Here is a 27,529-nt window from a genome sequence, read left to right on the forward strand (position 1 = left end):
ATTTTCTGTGTCTAACTGAACTTGATTTGCACTAACCATGAGAAAATTTGATTTAATTTGGTCCATAGTCATCACATTTTTATGGTCTCATGGTCCTGTGAAGTATCTCCAACTGCAAAATACCTACAAAGCAGTCCTACTGCCAAACTGTTATTTCCCTGAATAAAAGGCAAAATGCTTGAGTAAATATGAAGTTCCCTGACCTGTTAGTCCCTATCATGCCCTGTTTGTCTTCCCTTTTCAGAAAGCTTCTGCAGAAGGATGAATGGATCTCCTGAATAACAGATCAAGTGTTTCTGAGTTCATTTTGGTGGGACTTTCTGCTTCTCAAGAAACTCAAGTATTCTTTTTTGCAATCCTCTTTCTTGTCTATGTCGCCATCATAGTAGGAAACCTCCTCATTGTCATCTCTGTGATAGTTGATAACCATCTTCACTCCCCCATGTATTTCTTTCTGGCAAATTTATCATTTTTTGATTTATGTCTTTCTTCTGCTGCAACTCCCAAAGTGATTTCAGACTTCCTTAGAAAACACAAGACCATCTCCTGGTGGGGCTGCATGACCCAGATGTTCTTTATGCACTTCTTTGGGGGTGGAGAGATGGCTCTTCTGATAGCTATGGCCATCGACAGGTATGTCGCCATATGCAAACCCTTGCACTACAAGACCATCATGAGTCACAGGGTGCTCATTGGGTTTCTACTGCTCTCATGGGTGATTGGGCTCATCCATACTACAAGCCAGATGGTTTTCACAGTGGGTTTGCCTTTCTGTGGTCCCAATGTATTGGACAGCTTTTTTTGTGACCTCCCCCTGGTCATCAAGCTTGCCTGCACTGAAACTTACATCCTAGAGCTCCTGGTGGTCATGAACAGTGGGCTCTTGTCCCTGATCTGCTTCGTTCTCTTGCTGATATCCTATGTTGTCATGCTTGTCACCATCTGGCAGCATTCCTCCAGTACATCCTCTAAGGCTCTGTCCACACTCTCTGCTCACATCACTGTAGTCACTCTCTTCTTTGGCCCTGCCATCTTCATCTATGCTTTCCCATTTAACAGTTACTCTGTAGATAAATTTCTTTCTGTGTTTTACTCTATCATCACTCCTCTCCTTAATCCACTTATTTACACTCTGAGGAATCAGGAAATGAAGGCAGCCATTAAGAGACTGAGCAACCAGCATATTGGTGCTGGGCTCGCCCACTAAATATTGTCTGTTACAAACAATCATTTTATGTTCTCTGCTATTTGTGTGTGTGTGTGTGTGTCTGTGTGTAAGCTGCTTCAGTCATGTCCAACTTTTTGCTACCCCATAGACTGTAGCTCAACAGGCTCCACTGTCCATGGGATTTTCCAGGCAAGAATACTGGAGAGGATTACCATTTCCTCCTCCAGAGCTATTTGGGGTAGTGAGTCTTAGGTACATATAAAAATATTATAAGTAAGTATTTAAATAATATAAATTTTCTTAAGTATGAAAATCCATGAATAAAATTATTCTTATAAAAAATTTTAGTGAATCAATCTGTAAAAATATGAAATTTTAATGAAAGCACATTATACGATGTTTAGTGTAACTTTTAGTTTTCATGTTGTATGTAGTAATTTACCAAGTATTAATCTACCAATATATGTCAACCATATAGAAGCTCCACAGAGGAGTTATGATTTGAATGACAATTTGGAAAATAATTTTTCACTGTATAGCTTCAATAAGCTAATCATCTTTAGTAGAAAGTATCATGTAGTTAGAAAATAATATTTCAAAACTTTCTTTGGCAACCCAAATAGTTTTCTCAACACTATATTATCTGAAATATTAAAGATAAAAATCATAAACTGCTCACTGTATCTTGCTATACCAGACAGCTTGAATACTAATATTCTTTTAACTAAATTCAGATATTTATGACTGAATTTTTAAAATATTTTAAACATTAAAAGTTTTTAACCTCTGAAAGATTTACACAAAGGACATAGCAAAATCTGAAAATTTTAGAGTGATGACCACTCAACTCCACTAATTAATCATTAATTAATTGCCATTCATCTATAAAGAGCTTTCAATATGGTGGAAAGAGCTTTCTGCTCCTTCTCCTTTCTCTCTGCCTCTTTGTCTCTCTTCTTGCACTTTCTGCTATTTCTCCCTACCTTCTTTCCTTCACAGCTTTCATGCCTCCCCCCTCTCTTCCTCTCTCAAAGAGCCTTTATATGGTAAAGAAGATTTTTGCCTATGATACAACTGCTCTGTGGTCTATGAATTTCCTTATAAAAATAAAATTAAAAATTAAATTTCAGTGTGCTGACATTTACTTTTTATACAGACATAATAACATTGCATATGACTATATTTTTGTTAAGGAAAAAGATTACTTTATAGAAACAAATGTTACAAAATATGTAACATTTCATTTAATAAAAATGTTGCATTATTCATATAATCAAGATGATAAAACTTTGTTGTAAGCTATAAAAGATGATAGATTTAAAGGTACATAAATTCTTTAGGGATGAAAATGCTCAATTTTGTAAAGCTGTTCATTTCTCCTATGTTTATCATGAGTTTCTAATATTTCATTGATTGATCCCATTGGGACTTGTTTTAACTTCAGAAAATAATTCTATTTCATTAAAAAATACAGAATATCTAAGAAAATTCTGAATGACTAAGGCATCAACATGTCTTTCCTGATATTAAAATGCACTGTAAAATACAATGAGTAAAATGAAAACTTGTGGTAACGATATGAGAGAGAATAGGTAGATCAGTGGATCATGATAGACCTGCATAAATATAGTCAACTTATTTTACAAGTGAGCAGATATAATACAAGATAGACTTTCAACAAATGGACATTCACATACAAAAAAAAATCTAAACAGAAACTTTACACTCGTCACAATAATTAACTCAAAATAGATCACAGAATTCAACATAAAATATAAAATTATAAAATTCATAGAAGATAACATAGGAGGAAATCTAGATGACTTTGGGTTAAGCAATGACTTCTCAGATATATCACTAAAGGCACAGTCTCTGACAGAATTGGTAAGCTGGATTGATTAAAATAAAAAAAAAAATGCTACTCTCTGAATGACAATGTCAAGAGAACGAAACCACTAGTCACAGATGAAGAACAGATTTGTGAAATACGTATCCGAAAGGGACCACTATCCAAAATATAAAAAGAACTCTTAAAACTCAAAATAAGAAAATAAACAATCCTATTCTGAAAATGGGCAAAGACCTTAACTAACACCTCACCAAAGAAGTCATACATCATGTATCATTAGGATCATGCAAATTAAACAGTAATAAAGCACTACTACACAGTTATGAGAATGGTCAAATTCCCGAATACCGATGACACCAAGTGCTGGCAAGGATGTGGAAACACAAGAATTCTCATTCAATGCTGGTGGGAATGCTAATGGTACAGCCACCTCAGAAGACAATTGGTGGTTTCTTACAAAACTAAGCATATTTTTACAGTATGCTTCAGCAGTTATGTTCCTTTGTATTTACCCAAATGCACTGAAAACTATCCAGAAAAAAATTCACACAGATGTTCAGAGCAGTTTTCTTTATAAGCACCCAAACTTGAAACCAACCAAGATGTTCTTCAGTAGGCTTATGGTTAAATAAACTATGGTACATCTAGACAATGGAATTTTATTCAGTGTTAAATGAGCTATGAAGCCATGAAAAAGCTTGGAGAAAAATGCATATTGATAAATGAAAAGCCAATCTAAAAAGTTTACATATTGTGTAAGTCTAATCATGTGATATTCTGGAAAAGGAAAAACTACAGAGACAGGGAAAAGGTCTCTAGCTGTCAGTGAACGGGGGGAAAAAGAAAGACTAGATGGAACGGAGGGGATTTTATGGCAATGAAACTAACCCATATGATTCTATAATAATGTCTATATATCATTATAGATTTGTCCCAATCCATCCAATGTGCAATCAAGAGTTAACTATAGTGTGAAGTATGGATTTTGAGTGACAGCTATATGTCAGCGTAGGTTCATCATTTGTAACAAATGCACCATAGTGCAAGATGTTGATAATAGGGGAGGTTATGCATGTGTGAAGGAAAATACCATGTGTATGGAAAATACCATTTTCTCAATATTGCTGTGAACCTAAACCTGTTCTAAAAAATAAAGTTTATTTTTAAAAAAGGAGAAAAATAGGTAAGCTTGAAGCAGACTTGTCTACACATATCTTTAAATGGAAAAAGAAATATAAAATTCAGTGGAATTAACTTATCTAATTACAATGATATAAATAATTATCTCACATCCTTTATCAATAAATTCCAAGAGATTAAAGTTAAAACATGGGAAAAGTTCACTTTTAATAAGATTTAGAATTAAAATTATCTAGACTGAATATTCATATTTTGCCTGAATAGAACAATCATAAATGTTTGCTGTAGAAAAGAAACTACAGCCAAGACAAAACATCATCTAAAAAAATACAATTCACAGCTAGTGATATCTTTCAATACTCTCTTGATTATTTATTGACATTTTTAAAGTAATGTCAATTTGAGAGGTGAGAAAATATTTCTCATGTTCTGCAGTGGCAAAAGTGTCTTTGAACAATCCCAATTACTTCTTATGGCCAGTCTCTGAGGACTCTGAAACAACCAAATGAGGTTTCTCCTTTATGTCACCCATCAAGGGATACTTTTATATACTGTTGTCTTTTGAAGTTCAGAGAGGAAAATCTTTGGATGATGAAGATAAGCATTCAGGATTTCATAATGACTTTACCTCTGAAGTCCAACAGGTAGGTTACATAATCCTGACATGTTTTCCTGCCTATATACCACACCTATCACAAATTTCATTTACAACGTAAGTGTGTCCGTCCATACTGATGAATTCAATGTCAAAATAATAAATGAAAGAAGGGAGGGAAAGGAGACCTTAAACTGGAAAAAATTTGATTTTTATAAAAATGGAAAAAAGATACAAAAGTCACTCTAATGATGTTTACAGGGAATTAAGATAATAATACAGCAATCCGGGCTAAATAATTTATGTGTACAGAAAAAGGATCTGGGCAAGCTTAAATTGTTTGGTTATACTTATCAGACTGGTTATACTTATCAGACTTTGAATTATTGCATAGTGTAGAGAAAATTGCATATTTGTTTCTAGGGATGCAGTTATTAAATGAGAGTTAAGAAAACTGCAAGGATAAAATGCCTGATTCATGGCTTGAAAAAAATCATAGAAAGTCACCACTTCCAAAATACTGATGCTATCATTACGCTTGTCAGAAATTTTAGAGAGGAATATACAACTATCTTCTAACAGTCTGAAACTAGCCATATATTTAAACAAATATTAATTGGTTAAAAAAAAAGCTGAGAGAAATCACCTTGTCTGAGATCTTGCCTTTGCCCAGCTCATTGTACCTATAAATCTATTTATTTATTTGCAAACTTTAGAAAAACAAAGCCATCCAAGACTGCAGCTTGGATAAGATAAAATCATTGTCTTGTGGTAAGAGTACAAAGCACAAAGAAGAATATAGATTTTTATTTTCCATTCCATTATTATGTGAAAACAAGAAGTTTTATGCTACTCAGAGTGATGAAGTCAAGCATAATGGTTAGAGTACAGGCCACTTATGATCAAACGTGTGTCTTAATGTAAGTAAACTTACATACATAAATGTATATAATTAAATGTTCATTATGGTTAACTACATATACTGTACTTCTAACATTTAAACAGTGTGATGGAAAGGCTAAGGGTACATGGATTATCAAATATGTCCTATTTTGTGTTCTCATTTTGGCCTTAGGTTTGTCTCTAGGCTCTGAAGAAGGCCAGAAAAGCACTGAAGATAATCAACAAGCCTGGAATAAGATTTGAAAAATGCATCTAAAGTCAGATAAGCAGGGGAGGCATTGAAATAAGTAACTTTATGTGGGCTGAGCACTGATCTCTTCCCCTTCCGTGTAAGTGTGTATTTGAAATTTTTTAATTTAGTTTAGCTGAGTTCACCTCAGTCAGTAACATAATATTATGAGTCTATCTATCCTTGACAAGGTTAAATGTCATTTAAATGAAACTTAAGGTAGATTACTGTGAGGAACATAGGTCCAAAGAGGATAAGAAATTAACCTGAAAATACTACTCTGCTCAAACAATACATCATTAACTTTTTTGAGTTTAGAATCACAATGATAAACTATTCCCCTTACTCCTTACAACTCTTTAAGACAGACAAGTTGAACAAGAGTACCATGGAATCTTCACTAGTTTATAGTCTTAATGATGGTTATTTTGGTATTTGTAGACTCATTATATGTGAAAATATATGAATTGAAAGGAAATATCAGTTAAAATGGTCATTTGATTCAATTTTGCAACAATTGGCTGAGAATGCACAAATAAGATGCACTTACTTGTCTGACCACATAGACTGAAGAGTTAGGCAAATAAGTGAGATGAACATCTGATATTTTGAGAGTCAATCTAAGTCATTCAAATCTAAAGTCTCAATAATTTTGTTAACTATTATATAGCTGTCTCATAATTCAACTTTCTATCATAATATAGTCACAGTCATACTCATCATTAGTCCTCTTGAGGCTTCCCAGGTAGCTCAGAGCTTAAAGCATCTGCCTGCAATGCAGGAGACCTGGGATTGATCCCTGGGTCGGAAAGATCCCCTGGAGAAGGAAATGGCAACCCACTCCAGTATTCTTGCCTGGAGAATCCCATGGACAGAGGAGCCTGGTGGGCTACAGTCCACGGGGTCACAAAGAGTCGAACACGACTGAGCGACTTCACTTTCCATGCAGTTTCAGCAGTATCTCTCTAACATGGCACACATTTTACTACATAGTGTGTGCGAGCTCTTTCACTCTGTCGTGTCTGACTCTGTGTGATCCCATAGACTATAGCCTGTCAGACTCCTCTGTCGGTGGAATTTTCTAGGCAAGAATGCTGGAGTGGCTTTCCCTTTCCTGCTTCAGGGGATCTTTCCAACCCATGGATCAAACCTGCATCTCCTGAATTGGCAGGCAGAGTCTTTACCACTGTGCCACCATGGAAGCACCAATGTAGGATGTAAGAAAATATGTCAGTAAATATATTATATGAAACCCACAAAAGAAAAAATCTATTCCCCTAATGCTTTTGAAAACTCTAATAAATTAAGTGGTTATACAGAGTGTGATCTGGAGCTGAACACTAAAGAAGACAAGTTTGCTCAATGTCTAGCTGATCTTGACTTGCACTAACCAAGAGAAAAATGTAATCTAGTTGGTTTCATAACCACCACACTTTTATGGTCTTGTGGTTCTGTAAGATATCTCCAATTGTAACATATCTACAAAGCAGTCATGTTATAAAAAGGGTTACTTTCCTGAATAAGAAATAGGATGATTAAGACTAGATTCCCTGACCTGCTAGTCCCTATCAGGGACTGTTTGCTTTCCTTTTCAGAAAGCTTCTGCAGAAGGATGAATGGATCTCCTGAATAACAGATCAAGTGTTTCTGAGTTCATTTTGGTGGGACTTACTTCTTCTCAAGAAACTCAAGTATCCTTTTTTGCAATCTTCTTTCTTGTCTATGTTGCCATCATAGTAGGAAACCTCCTCATTGTCATCTCTGTGATAGTTGATAACCATCTTCACTCCCCCATGTATTTCTTTCTGGCAAATTTATCATCTTTTGATTTATGTCTTTCTTCTGCTGCAACTCCCAAAGTGATTTCAGACTTCCTTAGAAAACACAAGACCATCTCCTGGTGGGGCTGCATGACCCAGATGTTCTTTATGCACTTCTTTGGGGGTGGAGAGATGGCTCTTCTGATAGCTATGGCCATCGACAGGTATGTCGCCATATGCAAACCCTTGCACTACAAGACCATCATGAGTCACAGGGTGCTCATTGGGTTTCTACTGCTCTCATGGGTGATTGGGCTCATCCATACTACAAGCCAGATGGTTTTTACGGTGGGTTTGCCTTTCTGTGGTCCCAATGTATTGGACAGCTTTTTTTGTGACCTCCCCCTGGTCATCAAGCTTGCCTGCACTGAAACTTACATCCTAGAGCTCCTGGTGATCGTGAACAGTGGGCTCTTGTCCCTGATCTGCTTCATTCTCTTGCTCATATCCTACGTTGTCATGCTGGTCACCATCTGGCAGCACTCCTCCAGTGCATCCTCTAAGGCTCTATCCACACTCTCTGCTCACATCACTGTAGTCACTCTCTCCTTTGGCCCTGCCATCTTCATCTATGCTTTCCCATTTAACAGTTACTCTGTAGATAAATTTCTTTCTGTGTTTTACTCTATCATCACTCCTCTCCTTAATCCACTTATTTACACTCTGAGGAATCAGGAAATGAAGGCAGCCATTAAGAGACTGAGCAACCAGCATATTGGTTCCTGGCTCAACCCCTAAATATTGTCTGTTGTATACAACTGTTTTTTGTTCTCTGCAATTTGGGGGTTGTTATTGTTTAGTTGCTCAGTGTGGTCCGACTCTTTGCAATCCCATGAATGGTAGCCCTAGAGGCTCCACTGTCCATAGAGTGGGTTACCAAATCCTCCTCCAGGAGATCTTCTTTATCCAGGGTTAAATCAAACCCATGTTTCCTAGACTGGCAGGTAGATTCTTATGGCTGAGACACCAGGGAAGACCATTTAAATATTTCTTCAAATAATTGAAATCAAATGTTAAATAATATTAAATTTCCACCTTACAAAATGTGAGGAATATTAAGGTATCTTTTTATTTTATTGGAAAATATTCTTAGCACAAATGTAATACATAAATAAGCTTGCAGTCATTACCTCCTTTACCTCCTTGTCTTGGAATTCAAGGGAACCCTTATGAATGTTTAAAAAACATAATACACATACATGGTTATCACACAACACTGCTCTCTGCCTTGCAGATAATAATGAAGTCATCCATATTAGGCATGGTGATGTTAGAAGATCATGTTAAGGAGAAATCTTCACAGAAACACATTAAGAAAGCTAAAGAATAGATATTTGAGTGGGAAAAAGAGCCTTCCAGGCAGACGGGCCAGTTTATATGGATATTGTAAAGTGAGAAAGTCATTTTAGGTACCAAAGACAGACATTTATGAAGGAGGTTGATGAATAAAAGGAAGAAAGACCTATGCAGAGATTATATAGAAAGGTAGAGACCAGAGTATTGAGGCCTTGTGAATCCTAGTTTTTAGCAATATAAAGCAATTAAAGAGTTTTGAGAATGGGAGGTTTGAGAATAGATTTAACATACTTCTAAAGTGTCATGAAGGTTTGTCTTCTTAAGTGGAGAATAAGTTGTAATAGAAATGAATGCAGAGAAAATAGTCGGCTATTTCAGGTTACAAGTCTGAATTAATTAATGATTCAGTGAGTTTATGGAAACATTGCAGAGTCCTTCTAAAGACTTACTGGAAACCTAAATTATGCAAACATCTTTGGCACCACCTCTTTTCATGTATTTTATTAACATATTGCCAAACAAGGAACCTGGAATAAGGCATATTTTCTGTCCTTATTTTCATCTTATTTGTTTGTTCCCCTGTGTTAGATTGTATCTGCCTGTAGGGAAAGAGCAAATTAGCCAAGATGGCATGGTCAGGCGCTCTCACCCTACAGCCTCGTGCTCTTGCCCCACATTTTGCAAATAATGATTATGCAACAGCTCTGATCACTTGGAGCACTGCGCATTCACATCACCAGGTCCTGCTTGCCTGTGGGCTACTTCATGTGATAAAGATGTCTGAACTCCACCTAGAGAGCAGTGGCATTACTGCTACATCACAGCTGTGTCCGTTGGGTAAGCCACAACAGGAGAGAAGGTAGCGTGTCCGCTTATACCACTGCCGCATCAGCCAGGAGAGAATACAGTTATGGCCGCTTGCCAGCCAAGAAAGAGGTTGTGCTGTGGTTTTCTTCCAGCTTCCCCACTTGCACCTTGTCTATCATGCGCTCAAGGAACAGAGCACACAGTATGAATAGCTAGACAATTGGCATCACGAACAGCATAAGAAGCAAGACACTGCCCAGTTTTAGTTTGACCTTAGACATTGTGCACCTAATATTTCAGTTTATTCTGAAAAATTATATGTGCACCATCCTTAACCACTGGTATGGGTAATCTCATCTGGATATCAATACTGTGCTCATATTATCCTTCTAATTTCTATTTTTAAGAATGCTCTGCTCTCTTGCAAACATCCCTTCAAAGGTCATGCTATGTTGAGGTATATATCACCTTAGCTGAAATATTTTTTTAATGGCAATTCTAATTGCTAGCAGTTGCCTGGAGAACTATATTGAAAAAAATTCTGAGGTTCAGTTAGAAAGAATAAGAAATTTATTAACAATATCTACTATGGGCTTTGGAAATGAATCGTATTTATCACATATTTACAACCCTCACTTTCTTAAAACCTTTTCAAGAGGATTGTAATTGAGGAGGCATGGCAGAGTTACATATAAGAATAAAGACAGAAAAATTCCTCAAATAGGTGAAACCCTGTGCAGTCATGTACTGCTACTCAGATAGCCCTCAGAAATTTACCTGGTTAATTATGTTTTATCATAAAAGTTTTACTGTAGTAACCTCCATAATATTCTTTTAATACTGTTGATCTATCATGAAGTTAAACATAATTGTAAAAGATTACATGAAATTCCAAATCTGCTGCTACTGCTAAGTCACTTCAGTCGTGTCCGACTCTGTGAGACCCCATAGACGGCAGCCTACCAGGCTCCCTCGTCTTTGGGATTCTCCAGGCAAGAACACTGGAGTGGGTTGCCATTTCCTTCTCCAATGCATGAAAGTGAAAAGTGAAATTGAAGTCGCTCAGTCGTGTCCGACTCTGTGCGACCCCATGGACTGCAGCCCACCAGGCTCCTCCATCCATGGAATTTTCCAGGCAAGAGTACTGGAGTGGGGTGCCATTGCCTTCTCTGCTAAGCTCCACTAACTAATCACTTCTTGAGTACCATAAATCATTTATTGATTACCCTGGTGAAGGCCAGGGTTTCCCTAATGGCTCAGACAGTAGGGTGCCTGCCTACAATGCGGGAGACCTGGGTTCAGTTCCTGGATCTGGAAGATCCTCTGGAGAAGGAAATGGCAACCCAATCCAGTACCCATGGATGGAGGACACTAGTAGGGTACAGCCCATGGCGTCACAGAGTCGGACACGACTGAGCATCCTCACTTCACTTCACTGGTGAAAGCCTCCTCTGCTGTTCTAGCTTAAGAGTGTGTGTGTTTCTTTCTCTCTCTTATTCCCTTACAGAGTAAAAGGAAAGTTTTCTCTGTGCTAAGAACTAGTCTATAGTCTATGAATTTCCTTATATGCCTTGCTCTGTGTGGATCTGTTTATTTTAATTCCAATTGAATAAATGCATTTAATTATCAAATTATAAATATTCAGACTGGTAAAGTCAAATGAATAGAATTATAGTTTTCTCAAGTCCATCATCTATGGTAGCTCTAATTTGCTTACCCTCCACCAACCAAAACACTTAAGTTAATGCTTTTTCCTGGAAAACACTTATTAGGGAGACTCCACACAACTCACATACTTGGTGAATTCATAATCAACTTAAATAATGAGAGACTAAGTCCTTGCTCTGAACTCTAGAGACAACTAACTAGCACCTTTACTCTAATAATTTCCTCTGGGCGTTAATCACCAGTATACACCTTATGTATGTGTTTTGTGTCTTTTTTTTCCTGACCTGCAAGTGATTGTCATGTATATCCACAGAGGCAAAAAGATAAATATCTATTCAGAATCTCACTCTGTCTACGTATCTTTGAAGAGACCATTCCTCAGCTAGAACTGGTAGGTTTAAATAGCAATGCTAATAACATACAGAAACTATATACTTTAATAAAGGAGGAGACTTTGTATACAAAACCTAGAAATTAATGAAAATCAGATTATTCTGATCATGAAGGCAATGGTAAAATACAACTTGGGTCAGATAGCATCTGGACAAATTTACCCAGTTTTAATAAGAAGAAAGCCAGTCTGTGAAGGATAAATACCACTGATATCCTGATCTAAGGGGTCAGTTTTATAATTTGAGTTTGTATTTTGAGAACATAAATTTGAGTCTGTTTCTTGTTTAACCACTATTGGATAAAAAGACAAAATAATTTAGACTATGGTAAAGTAACAAAAAATTAGTTTCATCCTTGGCTACATTTAACATCTTTGACAAATCTGAAATGCAGTCTAATAAAAATTGCATATCAAGAAAATGGAAAACATTGACTTATTTTATTTTATTTTCATTTAATTCTTCATGTTTTTACTTTCCTACATTGGATATTTACTTCAGCTGAGAAAACACTTATGGAATTCTAAATTAAATGTGATTAATTAATACCAATATTTAAAAGATTTCCCCTCAAGTCTATATTTATTTTTCTGAAGTAACAAACCTTCTATTCAAAATGATTGTCTAATTATACTGCTAATATATTTGTTTTGGTGATTTTGTAACCTAAGGACTATTTCCAATTTTTCTAAACTTACCACTCTTTCTACCTATATTTATAACAAATACAAACTTTAATGTGTTAAACTTGATCAATATATGGGAAAAGAGTTATTTGGGCACATATAATTTTGGCAGTTTTTCTACCAACTGTACAATCTTATTTTTTAATTAGGGAAATAGTTATAATGGTTATTTTGGCAGAAAATCTGAATGTCAAACACTTTTTGTGATAAGTGAATATTACCCCTGGGTTATCTAATCCATACATAGCTTAACACTATGAGGGCAAATAATCATTAAAAAAATTCAAGATCAATAGAAACTTCACAGACTTTTTTTTCTTAACAAAAGAGCTTCCAGTTACATATCTCCACATACAGTAAGTGCTTTTATGAAAATGTGTAGAAAGGCTTTATTACTGAATATAGACAAAGAATATTAAACAGTTTTCTTTCTTCGAGTTTGCACCACAGTTGAACTAATAATTTTTTATTCATTCAGTCACATAAACAGCACAGAAAGAGCTAGGCTCCCCAATCACAGGCAACTATCCCAGTCTCAGAAATTTCTGCTAGAGAAAAACCAAGCCTTGACTGATTGAGCGTTATTCAATTATTTTTTCATTCCTTTTCAGTTCAATATTATTGGTATAAATACATACCACTCAAAAATTTAAATTTTTTCATGTGAATTTTAAACTGTGCCTCAAGTTAACAATAACTGTATTATTTTTCTGATTCTAACTTATTTTTACCTGTGTCTGAGTAGGAGTATTTTTTAAATATTTCACATTTGATTATATGTAAAAATTGTCAAAATGAATTATTTTGTCTCTTATAACATATTTGAATTATGTTTATGTGCATTTAGATGGATATATTTTATAAATACACCTTCAAAATTTTTAAAAAGCATAAATTAATATAGTTTTTGCTTTTAATTTTCCAATTTTACATAATAAACTATAAAAATTACTTCTAAAGGTTTTCTTCTGTTAGTATTTTGAGATCGAGGACAGCATAATTTTGATAATTTCATAACTATTATGTAAACTCAATTATTGCATTAAATATAATACCAATGATGATGACAAAAACTCTTTTAAAGAAGACAGCCTAGGTAATTTTATCACTTATATTTAATGAAGAAAAACATGTCCATTAACACTAAGTCTACTTTACCAAATCTTTCATAGTAAAAATCTTTCTGTGGTCCTTATTGGTTTGAGTATCCTCACAATCACGAGAAAATGAGATAATGTTAAAGATAAAATTTTGGGAATGCACATAGGTATTTAGCACCTATGTGTAGAATAAAACAACAAAAATATAGCTCCAAATCCTTCAGGCTGGGCTTTAACAATATGTGAACCAAGAACCTCTAGATGTACAACCTGGATTTAGGAAAGGCAGATGAACCAGAGATCAAATTGCCAACATCCATTCAATCACAGAAAAAGAAAGGGAATTCCAGAAAAACATCTACTTCTTCTTCATTGACTATGCTAAAGCCTTTGGCTGTGTGGATCACAACAAACTGTGGAAAATTCTTAAAGAGATGGGAATACCAGACCATCTTAACTGTCTCCTGTGAAACCTGTGTGCAGATCAAGAAACAGCAATTAAAACTGGACAGGGAACAATGGACTGGTTCAAAATTGGAAAAGGAGTACATCAAGGCTTCGTATTATCACCCTGCTTATTTAACTTATATGTAGAGTACATCATGCAATATGCCAGGCTGGATGAAGCATATGCTGGTAGAATGCTCAAGATAGCTGGGAGAATTATTAATAACCTCAGATACCAATGACACCATCCTAGTGGCAGAAATTGCAGAGGAACTAAAGAACCTCTTGATGAAGGTGAAAGAGGAGAGTGAACAAGCTGAATTAAAATTCAACATTCAAAAAATGAAGATTATGGCATCTGGTCCCATCACTTCATGGTGATGGGGAATACTTGGGGAAAAAATGGAAACAGTGACAGACTATTTTCTTGGGCTCCAAAATCAACACAGGTGGTGACTGCAGCCATGAAATTAAAAAATGCTTATTCCTTGGAAGAAAAGCTATGACAAACCTAGACAGTGTTTTAAAAAGCAGAGACATCACTTTGCCAACAACGGTCTATATAGTCAAAGCTTTGATTTTTCCAGTAGTCATGTATGGATGTGAGAGTTGGACCATAAAGAAGGCTAAGCACCAAAGAATTGCTGCTTTCAGACTGTGGTGCTGGAGAAGACTGTTGCAAGTCCCTTGGATAGCAAGGAGATCAAACCAGTCAATCCTAAAGGAAATCAACTCTGAATGTTCAGTGGAAGGACGGATGCTGGAGCTGAAGTTCCAGTACTTTGGCCACTTGATGTGAAGAGCTGACTCACTGGAAAAGACACTGATGCTGGGAAAGATTGAGGGCAGGAGGAGAAGGGGACGACAGAGGATGAGATGGTTGGATGGCATCATCGATTCAATGGACATGAGTTTGAGCAAGCTCTGGAAGAATTTGCAGTCCATGGAGTTGAGAAGAGTAGGACACAACTGAGTAACTGAACAACAAAACCAACCTGTTGCCCTTTAGAGTCTTATAACAATTTGAGAGGTTGAAGAGTAGATATTATTTTATTTCTATAGAAAATTGAATCAACGTTGAAAAGAGTTAAAGAGTATATTTCCCTAGTACATGTTAGGGCAGGACTAGAATTTGATTCTTGACTCTTGGTTCAGTGTTGTTGTTGTTGTTGTTTTCAAGTTTTGATAACTGGACTAAACAATAACTTCTGAATATTTCATGAACTATAAAGAAAAAAAGGGAAATTCAGAGTAAATTCTCCACATTCTGTCCTTGAACTCTAGAACTAGAACTTGGTATAAGCATATGTGTGTATATCTGTGATTCTGTATCTGTGTCTGTGCAGTTGGTATGTGCCATTAATAGTTTTTTAAAGGCAAAAAAGAAATAGGAAGATGGGGCCAAAAGATCTAAATCGAAGAGAAAAGTAGATGAAAGTAAGCCAATAGTGCCCACTCATTGTGGAAAAACAGAGTACAAGTATCAGGGATATTTGAGCCAGGAATTATCAATCAGTCTGGACACAAGTTTGAAAAGTCAGAGGAAAGCAATCATCAGAAAAAAGTAAGCAATTAGGAGCCAAGGGAAAAAATAAGCACTACTTGTGAAAGATTTGATGATTGTTTAGAGACCGTTTACACAGAGAATGCAAAGAGACAAGAAAGAAAACTCCAGCCAGGAATCCAGCAAGAAGAGAGTCAGGGAAATAGACAAAAAGTGGAGGCTAAGAGTTTTATTCCCGAACCAAAGTATGAGATACAGAACACTACTGAAAAAAAAAAGAAAGAAAGAAAGAAAATAGAAGGAAGGAAAGGAGAAAGGGAAGGCAGGAGGGACAGAGGGAGAAGGAAAGAACAAGGAAGAAAGAAACATTAACAAAGAAATATTTATGTTCTTGTGCAGAAACGTCCTGGGAAGCTTATTTTATTATTATTTGGGGGAGGTAGGACACATGACAGACTGTAGCCAGTTTAAACCTTCAGGAATAAGTTAAAGCATTGGGTATATATATTTGAGATAAAAGGGAAGGGTGAGAATATAGTATAGGTGAGAGAAGAAAGTACTGTAACAATTTGCCAAGTGGGTATATAATTCAACTCATATGAACATATCTGAATATTTCAAATTAGGAAGGTGTAAAGGGTAAAAGATTGAATACTAGCTGCCAAAAAGTTACATGACTATATTCTAATCCACTTGAATTAACTTATGACCAAAGACCATTTGATTATTATGTGATCCATTAAACTCAGGGTTCATAAGTCATGAACTCATGGTAAAAACAACAAATAAATGTGAAGAGAAAATCTATACCCACAAACTATATTTACAAAATTTTACAATAAATTTCCCTTTTGTGCCTTTCTGTTTGGAAATAAATGCAGTAATGTGAAAGTGTCTACAAGTAATATGCTTATGTTAGTCAATTAAAATGTATTTTTCAGAAATATCTACCTTTTATTTTTCTGTAGGAATCAAATACTACTTTCTGTATGCCCATACCTTCAAAACTGTCACAGATTAAATAATCACTTTTTCTGGATTACCTTCATTTTAAAGACTTTCTGAAAACACATAAATAAACTTGATGAAAATGATGAATAGCTCAATGATATCTGAGTTTGTTTTGTTAGGACTCACCAACACTTGGAAACTTGAGCTTTTCTTTTTTTTCATATTTTTATTGGCCTATGCAGCGATTATGGCAGGAAACCTTCTCATTGTGGTCACCATAGCCTTGGACTCTCATCTGCACTCCACACCAATGTACTTCCTCCTTGGAAACCTCTCCTTTCTTGACATGTCTGTTTCTACAATCACAACCCCTAAGATGGTTGCAGATTTTGTCAGGGAGAATAAAACTATTTCTCTATGGGGCTGTATGGCTCAGATGTTCTTCCTTCACTTTTTAGGGGGTAGTGAGATGACGCTTCTCATAGTTATGGCGGTTGATAGGTACTTTGCAATATGTAAACCTCTTCACTACACAACCATCATGAACCACCGGGTACTCAGAGGCTCTGTGCTGCTATCATGGGCTGTTGGCTTTGTGCATACAATGAGCCAGATGGTGTTTACCATCACCTTGCCCTTCTGTGGTCCCAATATAGTAGACAATATTTTCTGTGACCTTCCGCTGGTCATAAAGCTTGCCTGCACTGAGACCTATGTTCTGGAGTTGCTGGTAATTGCTGACAGTGGACTATTGTCTTTCATCTCCTTCATACTCTTGCTCATTTCCTACACTGTCATTCTGGTAACCATTCGACATCAATCCTCTGGTGGTCTCTCCAAAGCTCTGTCCACACTCTCTGCTCATATTACAGTGGTCACTCTGTTCTTTGGGCCATGTATCTTCATTTATGCTTGGCCATTTAGTAATTTTTCAGTGGATAAATTTCTTTCTGTGTTTTATTCAGTTATCACACCTTTACTGAACCCCATTATTTATACTCTGAGGAATCAGGAGATGAAAGCAGCCATGAATAGACTGAGGACCCAACATGTGAGCTCCAGAAAGACCTTCTAGGCAACTACCATGATGTCAAAGATTTCTAGACCAAAACCCATTTATAGTACATCTTGGAATAAGTTGGTATTAATTTGTCTTTTTGTAGTTTTTTTTCAATATTCATAATGTATATTAAACCTACCAATGCTCCATCATCATATCTCTATGATATATTTTGTTTTATTGAAAGAATAATTTTTAATTGGGCTGGAAGAAGCACAAGCTGGAATCAAGACTGCGGGAGAAATATCAATAAGCTCAGATATTCAGATGACACCACCCTTATGGCAGAAAGTGAAGAGGAACTAAAAAGCCTCTTGTGAGGCTCCTCTTAAAAGTGAAAGAGGAAAGTGAAAAAGTTGGCTTAAAGCTCAACATTCAGAAAACGAAGATCATGGTATCTAGTCGCATCACTTCATGGGAAATAGATGGGGAAACAGTGGAAACAGTGTCAGACTTTATTTTGGGGGGCTCCCAAACCACTGCAGATGGTGATTGCAGCCATGAAATTAAAAGATGCTTACTCCTTGGATGGGAAGTTATGACCAACCTAAACGTCCATCTAGTCAAGGCTATGGTTTTTCCAGTGGTCATGTATGGATGTAAGAGTTGGACTGTGAAGAAAGCTGAGCACAGAAGAATTGATGCTTTTGAACTGTGCTGTTGGAAAAGACTCCTGAGAGTCCCTTGGACTGCAAAGAGATCCAACCAGTCCATTCTGAAGGCGATCAGTCCGGGGTGTTCTTTTGAAGGACTGATGCTAAAGCTGAAACTCCAGTACTTTGGCCACCTCATGTGAAGAGTTGACTCATTGGAAAAGACTCTGATGCCCTGATTGAGGGCAGGAGGAGAAGGGGATGACAGAGGATGAGATGGCTGGATGGCATCACTGACTCGATGATCGTGAGTTTGAGTGAACTCCGGGAGTTGGTGATATACAGGGAGGCCTGGCGTGTTGTGATTCATGGGGTCACAAAGAGTCAGACACAATTGAGCGACTGAACTGAACTGACTGAATTTGTCTTTTTGTAGTTTTTTCAATATTCATAATGTATATTAAACCTACCAAATGCTCCATCATCGCATCTCTATGATATATTTTGTCTTATTGAGAGAATAATTTTTAATTGAATTCAGTTCAGCTGGGATTAAATTTCTTAGATAAAGAAATAAGCAGAAAAAAAAAACTGACTCACTAACTGCAGTGTGAAACCCAGAAATATTCAAGACTAAATTTCATTAAATAAAGAGAACTCAAGTATGAATTGGTCCACTTTTAAATTCAAAATGAGAGATCTTTCAGCTAAATTCTCCAGTTGACCAAATGTGCAAACAAAAGTATTAACTCACAAGCACATACACACATAAACTTACAATTTTGCATATCCTAATATGTATAAGATTATTGCTTTTTTGACAAGGAAAATTTTCTATAAGTAGATAGATACAAGCAATAGTCATCTGCTGGCAAGAAGCACATATTTAATTCTTAAGGAAAATAGAAATTTCACCCTAACATAAAAGTTACATACAGTTCATTTCCCCTTATTCCATCATTCATGTTTGTATTCACAGGTGTTCTCATATATCTATCAAGAGTCAAGTAAGAACATTAGTACTATTTCAATCCACATGGAAAAGGAAAAAATAAAGAAGTCTCTCTATATTTAGTTATTTACTTCACAATAAAACAAAGTATTCAAGCTACTTGCATTGCATGAAGTGTGCCAATTTGCAAGTTTGATAAACAGCTCATGGGTGTTAGAACACAAACACATTCTATGATCTCTTTGGCATCAAATTCAAATGCTCTGCTTTTCCCCAAACATTCAGTGTTCCTATTATGGGCATCTATCCAATACTTTTTCTTCATTGCCTCTAAAAAATTTGTTGTTGTTCAGTCATTTAAGTCGTATCTGACTATCTTCAGGCCAAAGGATGGCAGCACCCCAAGCTCCTCTGTCCTCCACTGTCTCCCAGAGTTTGCTCAAATTCATGTCGATTGAGTTGGTGATGCTATCTAACCATCTCATTCTCTGGTGCCCTCTTTTCCTTTAGCCTTCCTTTCCCACCATCAAAGTCTTTTCTAATAAGTCAGCTCTTTACATCAGGTGGCCAAAGTATTACAGCTTCAGCCTCAGCATCAGGGTTGATTTCTTTTAAGACTGATTGGTTTGATCTTCTTTCAGTCCATACTAATTATATGCTAAAGTGTGCTTTAAAAATGAATCTCTAGCCATATGTGCTTGATATATTTCATGCTAAATTTTTATTAAAAAAATACTTTGAGGAGGGTTGGAAAGGTCCCTGGAGATCACTGGACATATCTGTATCTTTCCTATAAAGTATTTTGATTGTAGAATTTAATCTAGACACTGATATGGCATGTGGTTTGATCGAATTTTTAACATTTTGCCTTATTTATTTCAGATTCCTCTTTACTACAAAAGTGGATTATTAGAAATAATAAAGACCTCTAAGCAATCCTCTATATCCAATTATTTTATCATAGCAAATATAATCATTATCATCAGCTCCATGAGTATCATTACCTTGTATATTAAAAAAATATTTTCCTCATTTTTCATACATTGTGAAAAAATACATTTTGTATAGTTTTAACTTGATACAGATGGTACCTATATATTATTGCCATTATTCTAAAATTTGTTTTTTCACTCATTGTTATGTTGTAAAGATTCATCTACTTAAATATATTCTGTTCTAGTTCATTCTTTTTAAAACTGTGGTTAAAATATAACATCTTAATTTTCACTTGTACAATGATGCTAAATATATGCACCTTGTGAAATAGACCTCAAGAAATTTTTCATCTTTCAAAAATGAAACTACATAGCCATTATACAAGTGCTCTTTTCACCTCACCTCACCCTGGCAACCACCAGTCTCCATTCTGTTTCTAAGGATTTGAGTACTTGAGTCAATCATGAAGTATTTTTATGTTCTTGAGATGGACTTTAGATTAGTGATCACATCATCATGATTATTTGGGTCGTGAAGATCTTTTTTGAACAGTTCTTCCCTGTATTCTTGCCACCTCTTCTTAATATCTTCTGCTTCTGTTAGGTCCAGACTATTTCTGTCCTTTATCGAGCCCATCTTTGCATGAAATGTTCCCTTGGTATCTCTAATTTTCTTGAAGAGATCTCTAGTCTTTCCCATTCTGTTCTTTTCCTCTATTTCTTTGCATTGATCACTGAAGAAGGCTTTCTTATCTCTTCTTGCTATTCTTTGGAACTCTGCATTCAAATGCTTATATATTTCCTTTTCTCCTTTGCTTTTCGCCTCTCTTCTTTTCACAGCTATTTGTAAGGCCTCCCCAGAGAGCCATTTTTCTTTTTTGCATTTCTTTTCTGTGGGACAAGCTAGACATCTTGGGATGTAAAGTCAAGTGGGCCTTAGAAAGCATCACTACGAACAAAGCTAGTGGAGGTGATGGAATTCAAGTGGAGCTATTTCAAATCCTGAAAGATGATGCTATGAAAGTGCTGCACTCAATATGCCAGCAAGTTTGGAAAACTCAGCAGTGGCCACAGGACTGGAAAAGGTCAGTTTTCATTCCAATTCCAAAGAAGGGCAATGCCAAAGAATGCTCAAACTACTGCACAATTGCACTCATCTCACATGCGAGTAAAGTACTCCAGTACTCCAGTACTCTTGCCTGGAAAATACCATGGACGGAGGATCCTGGTAGGCTACAATTCATGGGGTCGCAGACTCGGACACGACTGAATGACCACTTATTCTTCTAAATTTGTTGATGTATAGTTGACTTACAATATTATTAATATATTAATTTCAAGTGTATATTACATTTTAAATGGCTCAGTAAAATTAATGCGTTTCAGGTTACTTCTATTTATTTTTTATGTATTTATTTACTAAATAAATTTCAGGTGTATAGAATTATAATTTGACATCTGTAAACCCTACAAAGTAATCAACATCTAGTCTAAGTATACTTATCATTCATCATCAGTCAGTTGACACTCTTAACCCATTTCAGCTACTCTTCAACCCCTTTCCCCTTTGGCAGTCACTAATCTGGTCTCTGTACCTATGAGTTTGTGTTTGGTTTGTTGTCCCAGATTTCACATATTACTGAAATTATGCGGTATTTGTCATCTTCATCTGATTTATTTCATTTGACATAAAACCTTCAAGGTCCATCCATGTTGTCACAAATGACAGAATTCATTCTCTTTTAGAGCTGGGTAATATTCCATTTTGTATATACACTACATCTCCTTCATCCATTCATCCACTTATGGGCACTAGTTTCTATATCTTGGATATTGTAAATAAGGGGACAGTGAATATAGGGGTGCATATACCTTTTCAAGTTAGTTCTTTGGTTTTCTTTGAATATTCAAAATGGAATTGTTGTTTCATATGTTAGCTCTATTCTTAATTTTTAGAGGAGTTTCCATATTTCTTTCCATAGTAGCTGCACTAATTTACGGCCTGACCAATAATGTACAAGGACTCCTTTTTTGTCACATCCACTCCAACATTTGTTATTACTTTCTTTTCAACAATAGTCATTCTAACATGTGTGAAGTAATATCTCATTATGGCTTTGATTTGCATTTCCCCAAGAGTTAGTGGTATTGAACAATTTTTCATGTATTTGTTGTCTTCTTTGGAAAAATGTCTATTCAGACCCTCTACCCATTTTTAAATCAGTGTGCTTGTTAAGTTGTATGACTTTATATATTTTATAACCACCTGTCAGATATGTGATTTACAAACATCTTCTCCCACTTGTTAGGTTCTCTTTTAATTTTGTTTATAGCTTTCCTTGCTGTGCAGAAGCATTCTAGCTATTGTAGTTTAATTTGTTTGTTTTTGCTTTTGCAGTTCTTGCATCAGAAGTCACATGAACAAAAACATCAGTAAAACTGATGTCAATGTGGTTATGGCCTATGCTTTCTTCTAGGTATTTTATGGTTTCAGGTCTTACATGCATGTCTTTTTTTTTTCCTGAACCACCACCCCCCCTCCCTCCCCATATCATCTCTCTGGGTCATCCCAGTGCACCAGCCCCAAGCATTCTGTATCCTGCCTTGAACCTAGACTGGCAATTCCTTTCTTACATGATATTATACATGTTTCAATGCCATTCTCCCAAATCATCCCACCCTCTCCCTCTCCCTCAGAGTCCAAAAGTCTGTTCTATACATCTGTGTCTCTTTTGCTGTCTCGCATACAGGGTTATCATTACCATCTTTCTAAATTCCATATATATGCATTAGTATACTGTATTGGTGTTTTTCTTTCTAGCTTACTTCACTCTGTATAATAGGCTCCAGTTTCATCCACCTCATTAGAACTGATTCAAATGTATTCTTTTTAATGGCTGAATAATACTCCATTGTGTAGATGTACCACAGCTTTCTTAAACATTCATCTGCTGATGGACATCTAGGTTTCTTCTATGTCCTGGCTATTATAAACAGTACTGCGATGAACATTGGGGTACACGTGTCTCTTTCAATTTCGGTTTTCTCGGTGTGCATGCCCAGCAGTGGGATTTCTGGGTCATAAGGCAGTTCTATTTCCATTTTTTTTAAGGAATCTCCACATTGTTCTCCATAGTGGCTGTACTGGTTTGCATTCCCACCAACAGTGTAAAAGGGTTCCCTTTTCTCCACACCCTCTACAGCATTTATTGCTTGTAGACTTTTGGATCGTAGCCATTCTGACTGGTGTGAAATGGTACCTCATTGTGGTCTTGATTTGCATTTCTCTGATAATGAGTGATGTTGAGCATCTTTTCATGTGTTTGTTAGGCATCCGTATGTCTTCTTTGGAGAAATGTCTATTTAGTTCTTTGGCCCATTTTTTGATTGGGTCGTTTATTTTTCTGTAATTGAGCTGCATCAGGATTGGGAACTCATGTACACCCATGGCTAATTCATGTCAATGTATGGCAAAACCAATACAGTACTGTAAAGCAACATAAAGTAAAAATAAATTTTTTTTAATTTAAAAAATTTTAAAAAAATAAATAAATAAAAGTGAAAAAAAATAAGTTGCTTGTATATTTTTGAAATTAATTCTTTGTCAGTTGCTTCATTTGCTATTATTTTCTCCCATTCCGAAGGCTCTCTTTTCACCTTGCTTATAGTTTCCTTTGTTGTGCAGATGATTTAACTTTAATTAGATCCCATTTGTTTATTTTTGCTTTTATTTCCAGTATTCTGGGAGGTGGGTCATAGAGGATCCTGCCCTGTTTTATGTCAGAGAGTGTTTTGCCTATGTTCTCCTCTAGGAGTTTTAGAGTTTCTGGTCTTACATTTAGATCTTTAATCCATTTTGAGTTTATTTTTGTGTATGGTGTTAGAAAGTGTTCTAGTTTCATTCTTTTACAAGTGGTTGACCGGTTTTCCCAGCTCCACTTGTTAAAGAGATTGTCTTTAATCCATTGTATATTCTTCCTCCTTTGTCGAAGATAAGGTGTCCATAAAGTAAGTAAGTAAGTAAAGTAGCTCAGTCATGTCTGACTCTTTGCAACTCTGTGGACTGTAGCCCGCCAGGCTCCTCTGTCCATGGAATTCTCCAGGCAAGAATACTGGAGTGGGTTGCCATTTCCTTCTCCAGGGGATCTTCCCAACCCAGGAATCGAACCCCGGTCTGCATTGCAGGCAGACGCTTTATCCTCTGAGCCACCAGGGAAGCCCCAAGGTGTCCATAGGTGTGTGGATTTATCCCTGGGTTTTCTATTTTCTTCCATTGATCTATATTTCTGTGTTTGTGCCAGTACCTTACTGTCTTGATGACTGTGGCTTTGTAGTAGAGCCTGAAATCAGGCAGGTTGATTTCTCCAGTTCCATCTTTCTTTCTCAAGATTGCTTTGGCTATTCGAGGTTTTTTGTATTTCCATACAAATTGTGAAATTATTTGTTCTAGCTCTGTGAAAAATACCGTTGGTAGCTTGTAGGGATTGCATTGAATCTATAGATTGCTTTGGGTAGTATACTCATTTTCACTATATTGATTCTTCCAATCCATGAACATGGTATATTTCTCCATCTATTAGTGTCCTCTTTCAATTCTTTCACCAATTTTTTATAGTTTTCTATATATAGGTCTTTAGTTTCTTTAGGTAGAGATATTCCTAAGTATTTTATTCTTTTCGTTGCAATGGTGAATGGAATTGTTTCCATTAAAGACACTCATGCCTTTAATCCATTTTGTGTTAATTTCTGTGAATGGTGAAAGATAATGCTCTAGTTTTATTTTATCACTTATGGTTGTCCAATTTTCCCAACACCATTTATTGAAGTCTATTTTTCTTCAGTGTATGACCTTTTCTCTTGTCACAAATTGTTTATATTCATGTGGGTTTATTTCTGGACTCTCACCTCTGTTTTATTAATCTTGTGTGTCTGTTTTTGTGCCAATACTAAAATATTTTGATTACTATAGCTTGATAGTTAAAATCAGACAATATGATACCTCCAGCTTTATTATTCTTTCTCAGGGTTGTTTTGGCTATTGAGGATTGTTTTTGATTTATACAAATTTTACAGTTATTTGTTATAGTTCTGTGAAATATACCTTTAGAATTTTGATAAGGATTGCACTGAATCTGTAGATTCCTTTGGGTAGAAGAACATTTTAGCAATATTAATTCTTTCACTCCATGAACACACAACATCTTTTTAATTTGTATCTCCTAATTGCTTTTATTGTTGTCTGACAGTTTTCACTATACAGAACTTTAACCTCTGTAATTATATTTATTCTTAGGTTTTTAAATTATTTTTGATGAAATTTTTAATGGGTTTGTTTTCTTAATTTACCTTCCTGACACTTTTATATTAGTGTGTACAACTGCAACAGACTTCTGTAAATTAATTTAGTACTCTCTGAGTTTACTGAATTAATTTACTAGTTTTTACAGTTTTTTTAGTGAAGTCTTTAGAGCTCTTTATATATAGTACCATGTGATCTTCAAATAGTGACATTTTTACATATTCTCTTCAGATTTTGGTTGGTTGGTTTAGTCACTAAGTCATGTCCGACTCTTGTGACTCCATGGACTGTAGCCTGCCAGGCTCCTCTGTCCATGGGATTCTCCAGGTAAGAATACTGGAGTGAGTTGCCATTTCTTTCTCCAGGGGATCTTCCCAACCCAGGAATTGAACTCGGGTCTCCTGCATTACAGGCAAATTCTTTACCACCCGAGCTACAAAGGAAGACCCATGGGATCTTCCCAACCCAGGGATCAAACCCAGGTTTCCCATATTGCAGGCAGATTCTTTATCAGTGAGCCACAAGGGAAGCCCAAGAAGACTGGAGTGGGTAGCCTATCCCTTCTTCAACAGATCTTCCTGACCCAGGAATCAAATCTGGGTCTCCTGCATTGCAGACAGATTCTTTACCAACTGAGTTATCAGGGAAGCCCTCTTCAGATTTTGATGACTTTCCTTTTTATTGCCTAACTGCTAATGGGTAGAACTTCCAATACTATGTTAAACAATAGTGGGAGACTGGTCATCCCTGTTCTGTTCCTGATCTTAGAAGAAAATATTTCAAATTTTGTTCAGAGTTTTTATTGTTAATGGATGCTGGATTTTGTCAAATGCAGTTCTGCTTCTGTTCAGATAATCATCTGATTTTTATCCCTCTTTTTGTTAATGCAATAAGTCACAGTGATAAATTTGTGAATACTGAAATATCTTTACATTTTTGGAATAAATGTCACTAGATTGTGATATATGATTATATTAATTAATTGTTGGATTCAGTTGCTAATATTTTCTTCAGGAATTTTACATCTATGTACATCAGTGTTATTGGCCTATAATTTGTGTGTGTGTGATGTCCTTGTCTGGGTTGGTATCAGAGTAATGCTGGTTTCATTAAAGTATTTGGAGAATTTTCCCTCTCTAAATTTTTAGAGAGTTTGAAAAAGGTAGGTATCAAATCTTCTTTGAATGTTTTCTAAATAGACAAGTAATCTTGCCATTCACATGAGGATTTTCTATTGGTGGTCATATATCACACACTGGTCAGGATACGGTTTCCTAAAACTGGAATTAAATCTTAATTGCATCTGATTACTTATATCTAGTTATAGATTGAGACTGCAGAATACATCTTAGTACTTACAGGTTAAATAAAAGTAATTTAAAAACCACTATTCTTAGCTCCTTTATGTGTGATTTTTTCTTCACTCCCAGTTCTGATTTCCAGAATATGTAAAAGTTACTGCTCTTAGCAAAAATGTCCCTAAGAGATGTACAATGTAAATTATTTTCATGATTCTTGTTCTGTCTAGAACAGGTAATAGGAAAAATTCACTCAAGGGATTCCTTCCAGTGGTGAATATATGTCAGGCTGAGGGAAATTTCTCCCGCAGATACTGTTTCCACTCTACAGTGGACGTTATCTCAAGCATATATCAGAAGAGAAGAGTAAAATGTAATCTGGTCTCAGAAAAATATAGTCTTAGTAAGTTATCTCATATTCTCTAGAACTTTCTGCCTTAAAATAATTTAAAAAATATTTCTATGTATCTGTTTCATGCATGCCCACTATGCTTAGAGTTGAGTATGACTTGTTTAGCTTCTGACCTTTAAAGATATAATCAGTTATCCTACTGGAATTTCCAGGCTCACTTTAACAACAGTGTGCATACGATCATAATGCCTTGCCTCAGAGGTGCTCTCAAGCTTGCTTCGAGAGATCACAGTTCTTTGAATATTATAACAACTACTTGATTATGAGCAACTTCCAGCTATCCTAGCTAAATGGTCCTTCCCATTTAAAAGATAAGAGTTTTATATCAGAGAGTGTACTACATACTAAGGTAACTTTCAGCATAAAGATAGAAGAAAAAATAATTATACATCCAGTGAGAAGTGATGCAGTACTAAGTTACTGTA

General features: G+C 35.9%; 3 protein-coding genes across 3 annotated transcripts; all 3 read left to right on the forward strand.

Annotated features, from left to right (window-relative positions):
- Window positions 1–265: 265 nt before the first annotated feature.
- Window positions 266–1,207, forward strand: LOC138444122 (olfactory receptor 4K13-like). Its single transcript, XM_069597452.1, has one exon. The coding sequence runs from the start codon at window positions 266–268 to the stop codon at window positions 1,205–1,207; it is 942 nt and encodes a 313-aa protein (XP_069453553.1).
- Window positions 1,208–7,500: 6,293 nt separating this feature from the next.
- LOC138444123 (olfactory receptor 4K13-like) lies at window positions 7,501–8,442 on the forward strand. The gene has a single exon (XM_069597453.1). The coding sequence runs from the start codon at window positions 7,501–7,503 to the stop codon at window positions 8,440–8,442; it is 942 nt and encodes a 313-aa protein (XP_069453554.1).
- An 8,246-nt stretch (window positions 8,443–16,688) lies between these two features.
- On the forward strand, window positions 16,689–17,630 carry LOC138444124 (olfactory receptor 4L1-like). Its single transcript, XM_069597454.1, has one exon. It carries the CDS (start codon window positions 16,689–16,691, stop codon window positions 17,628–17,630), a length of 942 nt encoding a protein of 313 aa, XP_069453555.1.
- The last annotated feature ends 9,899 nt before the right edge of the window (window positions 17,631–27,529 follow it).

The sequence above is a fragment of the Ovis canadensis genome, chromosome 7 (genome assembly GCF_042477335.2).
Source record: "Ovis canadensis isolate MfBH-ARS-UI-01 breed Bighorn chromosome 7, ARS-UI_OviCan_v2, whole genome shotgun sequence".
Taxonomy (NCBI): Eukaryota; Metazoa; Chordata; class Mammalia; order Artiodactyla; family Bovidae; genus Ovis; species Ovis canadensis.